This window comes from Harpia harpyja, chromosome 19 (genome assembly GCF_026419915.1).
Source record: "Harpia harpyja isolate bHarHar1 chromosome 19, bHarHar1 primary haplotype, whole genome shotgun sequence".
NCBI lineage: Eukaryota > Metazoa > Chordata > Aves > Accipitriformes > Accipitridae > Harpia > Harpia harpyja.
In genome coordinates this window covers 13,027,282-13,043,120 of record NC_068958.1, presented here as the reverse complement: position 1 = coordinate 13,043,120, position 15,839 = coordinate 13,027,282, and the positions used below count along the sequence as shown (strand labels likewise).

Sequence of the window (15,839 nt, the reverse complement as noted above, 5' to 3'; positions counted from 1 at the left end):
GGGCAGGCACAGCCAGGGGCTCCCACCCAACCCTTTGCTGGGGAAACCTCTCCTGGCAAATATTGAAAAGCAAGAAAATAAACTCTGGTTCTTGCCGGGTTTGGGAAAAACCCTTGGGAGGGTTTGGAGGCTGCTCCAGCTGCAGGAGCAGGACAGCTGCTCTCGCTGTTCCCTGGGGAAGGTTTTGGGATGGGGGACCCACAGCATCCTCCCTCCCTGTCCCCTCATCCCACCCCACTCCCAAGAGGAGCACCCCAAGCCGAGGGCCCTGCAGCAGGGAGCTGGCCCCACACCACACACTCGCATGAGTCTCAAACATGTCATTTAATAAAATCTCCTTTTAAAAGAACTACAATCCATACAACAACGAGGGGTGCAGGGAGAAGGGCAAGAGCCCCATGGGTAGGGGAGCAGGGCGTGGGGAAAGGATCTGTGCAGTGACAGCCTCTGCCGGCCACCCCGCCGGGGATGGTCCCACACCACCACCGCTCACTGGCACAGCCCTGCCACTGCTGCCTGCCCTGCCAGTGCCTGCCTGCACGTGCAACAGCTCCTGAGCGTGCAATGGCTCCCGTGCGTGCAACAGCTCCTGTCCGTGCAAGAGGCCACCCCCATGCAAGACACGACCTGCGTGCAACAGGTTACCCGTGGCCATGATGGTCCACACCAGGGTCTGGACATGAAGCCACAGCTGTGAAAAGCGACGCAAAACCCATCCCGGGCCTTATGCTGGAGGGGTCACAGCCAATGCACCAGGGAGGTTTTTGGGGAACAGCGCTGGGCTCCGAGCAAGAATGTGTCAGTGGGGGCTGGTGAGGCCGGACACAGACACAGGCAGCGGAGGGGTACAGGGGGTCTCTGGAGCCCAGGAGGTGCCCGGGATGGAGCAGCAGAGACTGTCCACTGCCACAGAGGGATGCCCGGAGAGAGCACCAGGCTGGGCTCTGTGCAGAGAAGCAGCACAGCAAAGCCATTGTGCCTTGGCTACCCCTCCCAGCCCCCCAAGCCCCCACCAGTCTCATTCCATCCTCCCCCATGGTCCCACGGGCTTAAAACCAAAACCCTGAACCCTTTTTCTGAGCTTTCACCCCATGGAGGCCTGGGGTGAGAGCCCAGCTGGCACCCAGGGCTACCACGAGCAAATCCTCTGCTGGCACAGCCCAGCACGGGGTCCCAGGCCACAGCAGCACTGGGACTGTCTGTGCCCCAGGGCTTCTGAGGACCAGCACCCCTAGAAGAGGATGGAGCTGGTGCAGGGGGCCAGGGCAGAGCCTCTGCTCCCAGCCAGGCACAGCACAGGGCGGCATCTGAAGGTGCATCCCGGGGAGCAATGCCAGCACCTGCCTGAGCCTGCTCCTGCCCTTGGCTCCTGGAGCGGGACCCTGCTGCCAGGGGCTGCCTGGCCTGGGGAGGAGGGTGCAGGCCAGGCACCAGAGCCTTCAGCGATGCCACGCGCTCCGGGGAAAGTCTCCATCCCTGGCAAGAGGGGGTCTGGGCAGGCTGGCAGCCCTGATGCCTTCCCCTCCAGGCACGAGTGTGCCTGGACCCTCCTGGACCATCTCCCACCCTCTGACCCCCCCCCTCCAGCCCTTTCCCAGCTGCTGTCGCATCAGCCCAGCCGCAGCCGGGGCAGCAGCCCCCTCCTCAAAGCCAAATGCAAAGAGACAGCGTTGTACCCCCTGCCAGGTTCTGTGCCAAGGCAGCGGCCGCCCCCCCACCCCGGGGGCTGGCGTGTCCCGGAGAGCAGCTTGTGAAGGGTAAGGCAGGGACGCGATCACAGCAGCAAAGAGGACAAGGACGCTGGAAACGGGGGCGATCCCCCCCTCCCATAGCTGTTAGTGGGTGTTTATTGGGCAGGCGTCGAACAGTCTGGCAGAGCGGGGTCCGTGCCCCTTCGCCTGGCTGCGGGTGCCCCTCTGGCGCGGCCGCCCCGCCGGGCTTCAGCGTTGGGCGTACAGTCCGTAGCAAGCTCAGGCAGAGGAGAGGAGGGGTGTTACTGGTGCGACTTGGGGTTGGAGGGGTGTAAGGAGGAGTCGTCAAACAGCGGGTTCCTCACTTCCATTTCTCCAGTCTGTGGCAACAGGAGGGAGCGGGATGCGGGGAAGGAAAAGGCAGGAGGTCAGAAACCAGCTGGGGTTTGATCCACCCTGTCCCAAGGGGTTTGGGTCTGAACCCTAGCCCAGCAGGGAGGAGTGATGATGGGGGAGACCTCGCCGGCTGGGGTGACACACACCAGGACCCTGCCATCACCCCTGGAAAGGCGCTGCCTCCCTGCCAGGAGCAGTCGGGGATGCTGGGGTGGGGTGATGATGTGTAAAACCCATGGTCCCGGATGGGATGGGACCCCACAGCCTGGCTGGAGACCCCAGGATGGGACCCCCAGCCTGGCTGGCAGGAATGGGGTTCCTTGCCCAGACTGCCTGCCATCAAGTGCCCTTTAATGGGCCTGTAAAAACCTAATGATGACCCTTAATCTGGGCCCTGATGGCCGGGCTCTGCAGCCATTACCATGTGAAAGGCTCCTTTTGGGTCTCTTTGTGCTCTTTGTACCCAGGGCTGTTAGGAGCTGCCCTTCCCCGGGGTCTCCTGGCAGCCAGGAAAGTCCCCCCTGGCTTTGAGTGGTCACAGGTCCCCGGTCCAGGCACTGGGGAGGCACCAGGACGAGCCCCCCTGGTCCCAGTGCCCAGGAGCCTGAGGTGACCATGTCCCTGGCACTGCAGGGATGGCGGGCTGGGTCTGCCAACGGCTGTTCCAGCTCTTTGCTCCCAGGGCCATGGGGCAGCGCTCCCCAGTGAAAAGCCCTGTGCTCGGGGACCCATGCCAGGGCACCCACTCCTGCCCACTGGAGAACTCCAGTGGGACCTGGCCAGGGCACATGGGGGAAGCAGAGAGGTTGGACCATCTCAGGGTTTGATGAAGGACATGTTGAAAAGGCTCCTGGAGAGGAACTGCACATTCCAGGCATGTGTTGGATCCCACCCTGCATGCACAGGGTCTCCCCCCGGCCGCCCTGCACCCACCATACCGGAGCCAGCCCAGGGCACTCGTACACGGTGAAGTCTCCATCCTCATTCTCCTCGTCAGATGATGCTGAGTCTGGCAGCTTGGGCTCCTCTTTATGTCTGGGGGGAGAGGATGCAGAGAGGGGGTGAAGCCCAGGGGGACGATTAACAGCACCCCAGTTAATGGCAGGGCATGGACCAGTGACTGGGTCTGCTGTCTGCTCCCGGGGCTGCTTACTTCTCCATGGAGAGCATCTGCTGCTTTTGGTGCTGGTAGTGGTACATCTGGGCACTCTGAGCCAGCGTCTTGTCCCCGGGCTGTGGAGAGAGCAAGGACAGGCATTGAGACCGAGCTCCAGAGAGCCCCCAGCCTGGCTGGTGGGTGTTCCCCGCTGCATTGGAAGCCCCTCAAGCAGAGCACATGCCTGGCCTGAGCGCCGAACGCCCCAGGAGGGATGTGGGTGCCTTACCGAGATCTTGTCATAGGGTAGGGGGCTGGCCGCTCGCTGTGCTGAGTAGTCTGCTTTCTGTGCCAGCCTGACCTCCTTCTGCAGCCTGCAAGCGGAGAGGAGAGTGGTTGGCAGGAGCCACTAGAGCAGACGACTCCATACGGGAGCCAGTGACCCCCAGAAGGGCTCAGTCCTCCCACCCACACCCCTGCTCCCTGCGATGGCACCCCCAATGGGTGGCACCCCCAGGCACAGCCATCTCCATCCTGCAGGGCCTGGGCACCAGGCACTGACGTGCCCAGGATGCCAGCACCCAGGGCCACAGCGAGGGCCAAATTAGGTGCCACCTGCTCCCAGGAGCCTGTGCCTGGCACGGGGGTGTCCCACTGCTGTCCTCCAGCCCCAACAGGCAGATGCCATACCTGCAGGGGGACTGGCAAGGGCAGCTATTGCCTCTCCTCCAAACCCCCCCACATGCCCAGGAAGCATAGGAACAAGCTCCCCCAGGCACAAGGACACTGAGGGACTGGCTGGCACCAGCAGCCCCTGGCTCACCTGCACCAGCAGACTGCAGCCACGATCAGTGCCGAGATCCCAGCCACTGTGCACACCATGATCAGCCCTGCAGAGGTGGAGTGGGACACCAAAGGACAGTGGGTGAGCCTGGCGGCACAGTGCCACCAGCCCACGCTCTCCTGGCCGGGATGTGAAACCCCCTCCCATGAACCGCCTGTCGCCCGGGTCTCACCAAGCACCATGTCATCATTTGAAGGGATGGGGGACACCTCCACCGGGTACTTCTGGACTGCAGTGGTGGTGGAGGTGGGGAGGGTGGTGGCTGCCTCCCGCTGCAGAAGCCCCTCTCTCAGCCTGCTGGCCATGCGCTGTCTGCCACTGGCAGGGACCAGGGTGGCTGTGGGAAAAGGCAGAGCCGTGAGCAGAGCAGTGCCCAGGCAGCTCTGAAGGGCAAACCAGCCTGGGGTGCAGCGTCTGGCTGCCGTGGCATCCCCGTCACCACTGCAGAGAGCGGTGGGAGCGAGGGAGCAGACACTTACTCCTGGGCTTGCCATCCTGCAGTGGGTGGGAGTGAGGAGCTTCTTGCCTGGCCAGCACGTCCACCAGAAAATCGATTTTTTCATCCAAGCTGGGAATGGATGTCCGCCCTGTGCCGGGAAAGAGTGGGCATGAGATGGGCACCCCGGGATGCAGCCGCATGCCTAGCCCCAGGGCTGGACCCAGCATCCCCCCGAGAAGGGGCTCACATCCCAGCACGAGCAAATGTGGGTGGTTTGGAGTCTAAACCCACTCGGATGCAGCCCTCTGGCACACCTGTGGTCCCAAAGCTGAGACCTGGGATCTGTACGTGTCCCTGCCACTTTTGGGATGCTTTTCACCCCACAAATGCTGGAGGCTGCAGGAGCAACAGTGGCTGCAGCCGCCCCCATGCCAGAGCCAGTGGGTCCTACAGAGCCCCATAGGAGCAGGCAGGCTGCCAGCACCTGCTGCTCAGGAGCTGCCCCATGTCCCCACACCTGGGGCCATACAATGGCCCTGAGCGAGGAGGGACACAAGCTGGACCAGGAGAGACACCCCACAGCTGCCCCGCTGCTGCGAGGTGCTAGGGGCAGCTCTGGCAGGGTGAATCACAGACCCGCTGCAGGCAGCGAGGCTGGTTCAACAGCAGGCAAGGGACACTTGAACACTGTTTTTTCACCCCAAATTGTCTTGTACAGCCCAGGAGGATGGAACCACTGCAGACCAGGGCTCATCTGGGGCTGTCCAGGAGCTGGTGGGAACCCTCACTCCAGCTGAGGGGCCAGCCTCTGCCCACCACCTGGCAGGATGCAGCCCCTTTGGGGGAGGAGGTTGGGATCCCCCAGGCAGCAAGGGCCACCAGGTATCCCCAGGGGCTGCCTGGACATTTCATGGGTGGCTGCCCCAGCCCATGACCTAGCAAGGTACACACCGGGGACCCACAAAGGGCCGTGTGCCCCTGTGGCATGGGGCACGGGCAGGATCCCCCACCCTGGCCTGGGGGTGCCCACCCATGGAGTGACAGCATGGAGCAGGAGTGGAGCTTCTGTCCTCAGGCTTGCCAAACAGGGAGCTCACCACTCTGCTTTTAACAGGATTAAACTCAACTTCAAAGGCAGGAGACATCGCTGTCCCCATCCCTGCTCCCTCTGACCGGGCACTGCCGTATTCAGGCTGTCCCCAGTGGGAAGCCCTGGAGGGTAAATCAAGACATACAAAGGCGAGGTGGTACCGGCAGCTCAGTTCCCGGATAATTCAAGGTTATAACAATTACAGCTCCTCTGTCCTCGCTCCCAGTGTTTGGAAATAAAACCCAGTTCCCTCTGGAGCTGGGCACAAAGGCCACTCAGCCGCCCAGTGACTCATAGCCACACAAGCCAAACACCAGTTTAAAAGGGGGACGCTCTTGCTTTAAACAAGTGCACAAAGAGCCACTGTCCCCAGACTGACCCCCAGGCTCCCATCCTTGGCAGGAGCTGGAACGTCCCACGAGCCCCAGGTTTCCCCAGCTCTTTGCACTCTGTTGTTTCCATCCCCAAAGTGATTTGCAAAGCAGCGCCACAGCCACGTGGTGCCAGGTTTGGGGCTGTGTCACCAGTGCCGAGCCCAACGGGTGAGTGCCATGGTGCCAAGGTGCTGGCATGGGGCCAGGCTCTCCTGATGGGCAGGGGAGCTGGCATGGGACTGAGGGTGACAGCTCTGTGCCCCGTGGGGACAGCCGTGTGCCCAGAAGGGGACAGCCTGGTGTGTCATGGGGACAGCGCTGCACCCAATTTGGGGACATCTTGGTGCCCGGGATGGGAACAGCCTGGCTCTAGATCCCCACTGAGCTCATGGAAAGGCCTGTCCCCATTCCCACCTAGGGGATTGCCGTGCCCATGTGTGTCACTGTCGGGCCTGGAGGAACTGGGCTGCGTTGGTGTGCACAGCCCAGCCCTGCCCTGACACCCCTTGGCCTTGGGCAGACGGAGCTGCAACAGCCAACACTTCAGGGGGATGAATGTGACATGGCTGGAAAAGGAAAAAAACCTAGAAAACCAGCAAGAGCAGCTCCCAGGTCACTCTGAGCCTCCCGCCGTGTGAAGCAGCATAAGGAAAACCAAGGCAGCTGTGCCATTTGTGGTTTCTGGCATTGCCAGCAGTGCCTGCGCTGTGCTGCTCACCCAGGCTAACCAGCTTTATCGCCAAGTTCCCTTTCAGCAGCTAAAAATCCCTGCATCCCTGTTTTGTTTGGCAGCTGAGATTTCCCCTGGTGATGGCACATCTGCCACCCCACAACATCGGCGGGGCAGAAGCAGCCTGGCACCAATGGCCGGTTCCTGCTGGGGGTGCCCAAAACACCACGGTGAAATGCCAGCCTAGGGCTGCTCCCCAGGGAACAGAGGGCCGGGGCTGAGCCCCAGTTCCTGCCTGGCTGCCCCATACCCTGGCTCTTGCTGCAAGAGGAGCAGAGGTGGGGGGGCTTCCAGCGGCCTTCCCAGCCCTGCTTCAGCGATTTGGGCATGCTGGGCAGGCGCAGGGTGCACGCAGGGTATGCACGGGGCACAAGGGGCATGCACAGGAGGCACGCAGGGCTCGCGCAGGGCACGGCTGCCCTCTCATGGTAGGTCCCCCCACCTGCCTGCAGCAGGGAGGGCATGGCCAGGCTGGCACACAGTAGCCCAGCCCAGGCGCTCTCCCCCCCAACCCCTCCTTGGGGCTTTCCCCTTCCCAGAGTCTCCAGGGCTCAACCCTGGGATGCACACAGGGGTCTCGCCAGTTACCGTGACAGGTTTGGGGACAGCAGGGAGCGGAGAAGGGACATGTGTGGCTTCAGCCCCGGGCAGAGGAAACCTGATGTTGACAGTCTCCACAGGAGGGCATAAAATTCCTACAAATCTATTTATTTCTATGGTCCTGCCCCAGGATGATGGATGCCCTCCTGGCTGCTGGCAGCACAGCAAGCCGGGAGGGGAGAACTCCCAGGTTCACAAACTGGGACCCCTCTTTTCCCCCCTCTTCCCAAAGTGCTTCTCGCAGCCCGGTGGGGCTCAGCCCTGGCTCTGTGCTGGTGGGGTCAAGTGGGAGCAGGGACGGGACCCACCAGCCCAAACCACATCATGCAAACCGATCACGGCACATTCAAATGGCACACAGCACCATGGTGCTGGCAGCATTTCGGGGGCTCAGACCCCTGCGCAGGCAGCGCCAGCGAGGTACAGGCAGCCAGCTGCGCACCCAGCCAAAGCAGCTGCAGGATGCACCACATCATGATGTCCCACGCATCCCATCTCACCTCCATGCTGGTGCTGCACCGGGTATGCCGAGACACCCACGCACGCTGTCGCCAATGGCAGGAACACACCACTCACGTGCATCACCCTCCTGAGGCCCCCAAAACGCTGCTTTTCACCCCAAAAAGCTGCTCCTGGCGCCTGCCTGCACAGGTACACCAAGGGAGAGGAGCCCAGGCTCCTGCCCACGCTCCTGTCAGGAGCTGCAACCAATCGTGGGGACGGTGCGGCGGTGGTAGCTGGGATCCCAGGATCGGCGTCACCAGTAATCGCAAGCAGCTCAAGGATGCCTAACCCTTTAAAGGGGCTGCCCACGCAGCAGGCTGCGTGGGCAGCCCCTTTAAGGGGTCAGGCATCCTTGAGCTGTGGCAGCTTCCCCTGTTTGCATTGCATCCTCCCCCAAATGCAGCTATCGCAGCCCCTCTGCATCCTCACAGGCTCCCACGGTTGCACCGGACAGCTGGGTGCTGCTGCCAGACCAGCAGGATGTGAAAGCACCCATGGAAAAAATTGGTGCCTCCCTGGCAAAAGGAGCTGGGCAACCTCAGGATGCTACCGCTCCCCTACATGCTAAAATAGATGATTTGGGAGGGGATTCCCTTTTTTTTTTCCACCCTGTACCCAAACTTTTGCTGCCAGAAGGTGGTGGCATTGCTTGAGATAACAGGATGTGGGTGGGGAGAGACCCAGGGATAGTCTCTATCCTCCCGGCATCCTCCGAGGATGCTGCCGTGGTCCTGCATCTCCCTGACAAAGCCGGGAGAGGACACTACCATGGTCCCAGAGAAGCTGGGAGAGGATGCTACGGTGATCCCACATCTCTCTGCCAAAGCCTGGTGAGGATGCTACCGTGGCTGCATCTCCCTGCCGAAGCCTGCACGGAGCGGGGTTGCTATGGAGATGCCAGCGCATGTGCAGCCCTTCTGAGAGGGGAATTTACTCCCAAGACGTCACATTAAAAAATAAACCACGAACAACTGTTAAAACTGTTCAGTACCTGTGGATGTGGAGCCCATGGCAGGGAGCATCTGCCCGTCAGACCCTTGCTCACTGCTGAACGCGAAACCTGGACCCCATCCCTGTGCCATCTCGTCCCCCCCCAGCCAGGGGTGGGGCACGATGGGCTCTGCCATCCCCCATGTGCCCACCTGCTCCAAAGCACGGGCTGCACCCTGGCGGGCCCCCGAACGTACCCAAGACACAGGAACCAGAACACAAAGAAACGTCCCCCAAAAAACAGAGGACTCCTCCATGCTCAGGTGCAGGGGGAGCTGCCTCTCTGGGACCTGCCACGGTCTGGTGAGCCAGTGCTTGTCTTCCCTGCCTGCACTGCCCGGTGTGAGATGAGCCACTCTGTGTGTTTTTGGGAACTCCCCAGGCCTTGGGGTGTGGGCAAAGGGCTGTGCCGGTGGGGATGCCGCTGCTGCACCAGCAGGGATGCCACCTGGCAAGCACCAGCTCAGTCCCACGCCAGGGCTGGGCAATGCTGTGGGCTACCCACCACGGGCAGGAGCTGGGCTCCAGGAGGGACCGTGGGCTCTGCCCACCATGAAAAAATGAATCCTGCCTTAGCAAGAGGGTTTTGGGGGCAGCAGGAGCGAAAAGCAGGCAGAGAAGGGCAGGCTGGAGGAAGATGCTGATGCACTTTGCAGCAGGCACGGAGGCAGTTCAGAGGCACTCGAGAGCCCCCACCCTGCACCCAGGTGGTCCCCAGCGAAACACACCGGCAACGGCGTGCGAGGGCATGGCCGGGTCCCAGCTCCTTCCCCACACACAGAGGCCACTCCACTTTAGTTACAGCAAAAATAATTGGGTGGAGCTGTAATTAGTCTTAATTTGCCTGCTCGTTGAATCTGCAAGAAAAACCATGGTGTAGGGGCCACAGAAACAGCTCTGCTTACAGCTTTCCAAGCCACACAAAGAGTTGAGGGTCACCCTAAAAACCCCGTGCCCAGCCCCTGGCATCGGCTGTGTGGCCGACCCGGGGTGCAGGTGCCGTGGCTGCACCAGGAGCACCCTCCACGCCCCGTAGCAGCAGGTGGGAGAGCCCTGTGCAGGGTGGCACGGGTGACCATGGGCTGCTGCTCCCAGGGATGCTCTGCCCATCTCTCCGCCCACTGGCACAGCGCAGCCACCCAGGCTGCCACAGCCCCACAGCTCCCCTGAGAAAGGAGTGGGGGAATAACACCCGGTGCAGCCCTCGGTGCCCTTGTGCACAGCTGGGCAGGGTTCCTACCTGGCACTGCCGACTCCAACCCTCCTGGCACAGATGTTGGGAATCACCAGAGGAGGAGATGGCAGCCCCAAACCACAGCCCAATGTCTCAAACTGATGGGAACCAGGTATTGAAATCCCAAACACTGGGATGGGTGAGGTGGCGAGCACCTGTTTGCCTTGGCCACAGGGTCTGCACAAGTCACAGCTCTGTGCACCAAAAGCTGCTACCCTGCTCCTGCAAAGCCTGGGGCTCTGCATGGCCACTTCCCCTCCTCCGAAAAGTTCCCAGCCCAAAGCAGCCGGGCAGACTCCGGAGCACCCTGGCAGTCATCCAGGCCCCCTCCTGTCCCTGGGCTCCTGGGCACCCCTGGGTGCTGGCAGGGTCCAGCGGCACACACAGTCACCAGCATGGCTGCATGAGGATGCAGAAGGAGTGGGGTCGGGTCTGTGCGCTCCCCGCCAGCCCCAAAACCACCCCATATCTGCTGTGAGCCAGGGCTTGGGATGAGAGGGGGCAGAGCTGCCATCCCCACAGGGATATGGCTGCCATAGAGAGGAGAAGCCAGAGGACAGGGAGCACGGCTTCTGCTGGGGTGGGGGGCTGCCCCAAGGCATGGGAACCTCCTGGAGCTGCAGATGTGTGGGGCAGGTTTGCAGGCAGGGCAGGGCAGGGGGTTGCAGAAGGGGCTGCTGCAGGGTGGGTGCACCTACCGCTGGGTGAGAGCTGCTTCTGGATGCATCGCCCGCGGTTGTCCTCCCGGAAGGGAGGCAGGCAGGGGCCGCAGGTGCCCGACCCGGGTGGGCAGAACTCCCGGCGCTGCAGGGCACAGTCCAGGCTCCGGGGACACGATGCTGCTGTGGGGACAGGAGAAAACAGGTCAGGAGGAGGAGAGGGGTCAAACGCTCCTCCGGGTCTGTCCATGGCCTCTTGGCATGGGACCCAGCCGCCCCGGCCCCACCTGCAGATGGCAGGTCCCACCGCAATTAATGGGTATGGACGTGCTTCACTGGAGCTGCCTCTCAGCCCCCCTTTGCCTTCACAAAGCCATTACTGACTGCAATTAAGCCCAGGCTCTAATGGCTTGAGAGTTGGCCTCGATGATCCTTACAGGTCCCTTCCAACTAGAGGTAGTCTATGATTTTATGACCTGCACAAGGCTCTTTGCTGCCTGCAGGGAAGAGCAGGCAGTACCCATCCTCCTGTATGGGACCCAGAGCCCCAGGGTGCTGCCGTCCCCTGGGATGCTCCAAGTCCCAGAGTGCCGCCATCCCACAGGACACCACAAGCCCCAGGGTGCCACCATCCTGTGGGATGCTCCAAGCCCCAGGGTGCTGCAGGACAACCTGAGTCCTGCAGAGCTGGCAGCAACAAGGATCTCCAGCCCTGCCTGCACCACACAGGCAGCGTCTGAGCAGGCTGGCAGCTGAAAGCCAACCAGCACAAACTGATGCTCGTGTGGTAGCTGTTGAACAAAAAAAACCCAAACCAACACCCCACAAAGCCTCAGCACTGCTGTGACAGGTCATCACAGGCAGCAGCAGCTTCCATTTCCATCCCTTTGACATCGCAACAGGGGAAATCGGAGCGATACAGCCTCCCCCGGTGACTCACCGCAGCCCAAACCTCCCTCGTGGCTTTACCGGGCATCTCGTTTCTAGGTCAGACCCGGGGACCTCTCTGGTACCTATGGGTAGGCATGAGCCCCCCCCCCCTGACCTCATCTGGACCCAACACGCTCATGATGCCGTGGCAGCCAGTGATGGCCAGGAGCAGCCCCAATCCTCTCCCAGCCTGGCTGAAGCCAGTGGCACCTCCTGGGGGGACACAAAGTCCCTGGGTCCTACACAAAGCCGAGTCCTGAGACCGGGTGATGGTGCCAAACTGTGTGCAGAGATGGAGAGAGGAACCGTGACCAGCTGGGACAGTCACACACAGAGCTAGCACGCAGGTCTCACCTGCGGCGTGGGGCTGTGAGGACACTCTGGGGTCCTGGCCTCCAGCGACAGCAGCAGGAGCTGCTGCTGGGGACAGTGACAGTGCTGGCACTGCTGCAGCATGAGCACAGACATCCCTCCCTTGCAAGCTGGTGGCAGTGAGGAGCCGGGTACCACCCAGTGCACCCGTGTCCTGGGCTGGGCACAGCTGGATGGGGGGTGCACAGCTGGATGGGGGGTGCAGCACCCAGCTGACCTAGTCCTGCTCTTCAGCTTGCCGTGCGTGGCCATGCCCACAGCTTTCCCACAGGCAGCAGCAGGCAGGAGAGCACTGCCGCGGGGCCCTCACCAGGAGCAGGGCCAGGCCTGGCAGCCCCCGGCCTGGCAATGAGTCACGGCAGGAGCCGGCTCCCAGCACTGTCCCACACTCCCGGAGCCATCCCTGTCAGCCCTCGTCCACCCACGCCAACAGAGCGGGCAAAGTGCCCGCCATCTGCCCATCCCCGTCCCCTGGGGGACGGCAGCACCGGGGACAGCCTTGGGGCAGCATGGCACCGAGTGCCCCATGGGAAGGGGCACCCCAACTTTGGGGGCTGTCCTGAGCATCCCCATCCCTGCAGCACAGGGGGGGTGAGGGGGGCAGCCTCTGCCATGCCCAGGCACGGCACGGTGGAGCGTCCCGGCACAGGATGGAGCCACCAGGACACAAAGCTCCAGGGCCACCGCAGCAGCTCTGCTCCCCCAGCAAGGGCACAGGTGCCGAGCAGGATGCCACCCCAAAGCAACAAGTGTGGGATGCCAAGCAGGATGCCACCCACAACAAATCCCCCTTTGCACAGCCCTATTTCATCATTAAACTGCTCACCAGAGGGTACAACCGCTACCAGTGGTCCCCAGACTGCACCCGGACCCCTCCACACTGCACCCCACGGGGCATCGCATTCATCGCCCTCCGGCTGACAGTGCCAAAGAAGGGCAGAACTGCCTTTGCTGCAGTGGTTTCTCTTGTGGGCAGGGTTTTCTCAGCAGCTGCAATTAGGGTTGGCTCAACTCTGCGCCGGGCACAGCAGCCTGGGGGGATTCGCTCGGGGCTGGGGGCAGAGACCACCGTGCCCACAGGAGCCAGGTTGGCTACCTGGGGACAGTGTGGGGCTTGGCCAGTCAGCTGGGGGAGAACTAATGCTTAATGGGAAAATAATCGGGTGTTTAAGCACAGAAATAGGACTCAGCTGCCTGCTTCGCCTGCCCCAGGCTTGCTCTCAAGGCTGTTTTGTTTAAAGATCACAAAACAGCCCAAACATGTGGCCACTCAGGGGCAGAAGGAGCTTTTGGCACTGTGCAGCCCCAGGGGTGGGGACTTGCCACATGCCCATGGGGCGCTGGGGGGTGACACACTGGAGTCCCCCGCCTGTGCCATTGTGGAATAATTGCTGGAGGTGACTTATTGATATGTGCCCCTCTTAAGAGAAGGTAAACCTCCAACGTGGAATGCAGTGGATATGCAAGGAATCTGTTTCAAAATAATTCCCTAAGCAACATAACCTGCAACCTTAGATGTTAGCAACACCAGGGGAGCTTCGTATGCTGACTCTGAGAGAAGCAACCCAGAGGGTGGAGCGGAGTGGAAACACCGTGGCCAGGCTCTGTGATACCACCACAGGGATGGGAACTGGATGGCACTATGGAACTGATAAACCGCATAGTTGTTACCCTCAGCCAGCCCTGAACCAGCAGTTCTTCATTTTCTGTCAAAATCATGTCCTCTGGGTGAACTTTGCTCATTATAATCTCATTATAATACCAAAATACACTTCCACCCCAAAAGCTACCCACCTTCAAGGTGCGACCACCCCTCACTGAGCATGCGCTCTTAATTTTTCTAGCTTATACCTTTAAAAGTAAAGCGAGGAGATTTTATACCAATCATAATAAAGCTATGTATGACTAGAGTGACTCAAGCTCCACCTAAAAATAAGAAAATAGTATAAAAGGGCTTAAGAGAGGAGGAACGTTAGGGAAGATACGATCGTGGACAAGTCGGGAGGACATTGCTGACTTCTGGGATCAGGCAACGGGCTGAACCTCTCTTCCCCCCCATAGGGACATGAGATTCGAACCCTTGGTTATACCGAGTGCTTCCCTGGGAAACTCAGAAATCTCTACAGAGTTATTCCATAATTCAATGTGTTTGTTGTCAGCTGTATTATTCATATTCTTGGTACTTGCACGTGCTTTGCAGACAGTGTATTTATCGCTGGCAATCCAAAAGAATCTGCACTTCTGTTGCTTTAATAAACTGTACTATTTATTAATCTAGCCATGAGAGTTCTCACTGAATGCGACCATACTTCTTGAGACTGGCCGTGTTAGTTCATTGAACACGACCAGACTGAAAGTACATTGCGCTATTTGTGCATCCGTAATCAAGGTAGTTCAATATATTGAACATGACCAGACTTACAGTGTCGAATTGGGCATCACTCAGAATCTAAGCCTAGCTGCCCCCAGCCCCTCTGATATCTGAGGACAAGCTGGAACGCAAGGGGGTTTATTTTCTGCCAAATTTCTTTACCCTTTAACGCAACAGAATAAAATTGGTGTCACAGACAAGATTGCCATGGATAAACTGCTGCAAAAATATAAATGTGCCCCTTCCCAGGCTGGGAAGGAGTGGGCTCAAAAGTTTTGGAAGGATGAAGAGAAAGTGGTAGAACGCATTGGGCAATGTCAGGCTACGCAAAGGATTAGAATGGGAAAAGGTAACGGTGTCATCTGTGCGGTTTTAGGAGACTGTTTATCTTGTGCTCAGCAAGAAGCTTAGAAGTCCCTGCTCCCAAGCAAACTTCTGATGTAGAATATGTAGCTTTGAAGTCGGAAAATGAGGTGTTGAAGTCATCATTGGCCTTGGAGAGGGAGACAGCAGAAAAACTAGGAATCTGAGTTGATAAACTTGTGAGTGAGAGTAACCATTTTAAACAACTGTTAGAAAGGATGAATCAGCTATTAGATAAGATGACTGCTGTTGATAGTGACGATGAGATCCACACTACTGTGCATACAATTCCATGGTTGCCAGCGGAGTTGGCAAGAATACAGGAGAAATACTCAAGGTGGCCATGAGAATCGGAGGTTGAGTACGTGTGGTGAGTTTCTCTGATGGGGGGAGACCGAATGATGTTAAGTGAGGAGGAAGCAGGTGGTTACTGGGGCCCGGGAGTATTTTTAACCACCATGCCAGGAGATCATAGCTATTCCTTAACTGCCTGAGCTGCATGCTGGGCAGGTGGTATAGATCCTCAGGAGAGAGGGGAACCATTGGAGATTAAAGCTACAGGCCACTGTGATCTGGCTGCAGCAGCCCAGAAAGCAGCCTGCATACAGGCGATGTATGAAAGAGACCTGCTGAGGAAATCCCCAATGCTAGCTCCCATTCATCCTGCACGATTAACTTCTCTTATTCGCGGTCTTCCTGATTGTCTCAAGATGTTCGTAGCAAATACTCAAGCTCGCATAAAAGCTGCTTGTGCAAATGCTGATCACAGTCGTAGATGAGGTCAGCACACCCTCATACCCACCTGGAGTGCATTTGTACAAGAAATAGATAGGTACGGACGCTGAATGGGCTGGGTTAGTTTATCCAGTGGAAAGCCCCCAGATCAAGCCCAGCGACTTCGCCAAGTCTACACCCAAAACCCTAAATCCGATGGAGGTTCAAACCTAATAAGGAACAGGGTGAGTTGTGGTGTAAAGCCCTAGATTTGGGTGTACCCTGACAATTCCTGCATGGTGCCTCTATGGTGGATCTCCGTACATTGGTCCAATCTCTGGGTAGAAAGAATAACCCAGCTGGGAAAAATTGCCTAGCCGAAAAACCCCCAATCCATGTGGAAAGTATGTCTTCTGCGCCAGAACACAACCTAACTGACTGG

The 15,839-nt window shown here is 59.4% G+C and overlaps 1 protein-coding gene across 1 annotated transcript in view; it reads right to left on the bottom strand.

Annotated features, from left to right (window-relative positions):
* Positions 1–305: 305 nt before the first annotated feature.
* The window catches only part of NPDC1 (neural proliferation, differentiation and control 1), a 36,290-nt gene continuing 20,756 nt past the window's right edge, over positions 306–15,839 (bottom strand). Inside the window, exons 2-9 of the mRNA XM_052815405.1 lie at positions 10,687–10,830; positions 4,507–4,614; positions 4,200–4,364; positions 4,007–4,073; positions 3,473–3,557; positions 3,241–3,320; positions 3,026–3,122; positions 306–2,071 (exon numbers count right to left, since the gene is read on the bottom strand). Coding sequence (XP_052671365.1) covers positions 1,994–2,071; positions 3,026–3,122; positions 3,241–3,320; positions 3,473–3,557; positions 4,007–4,073; positions 4,200–4,364; positions 4,507–4,614; positions 10,687–10,830 — 824 coding nt within the window. The 3' untranslated portion in view covers positions 306–1,993. The remainder of the gene's footprint in view (positions 2,072–3,025; positions 3,123–3,240; positions 3,321–3,472; positions 3,558–4,006; positions 4,074–4,199; positions 4,365–4,506; positions 4,615–10,686; positions 10,831–15,839) is intronic.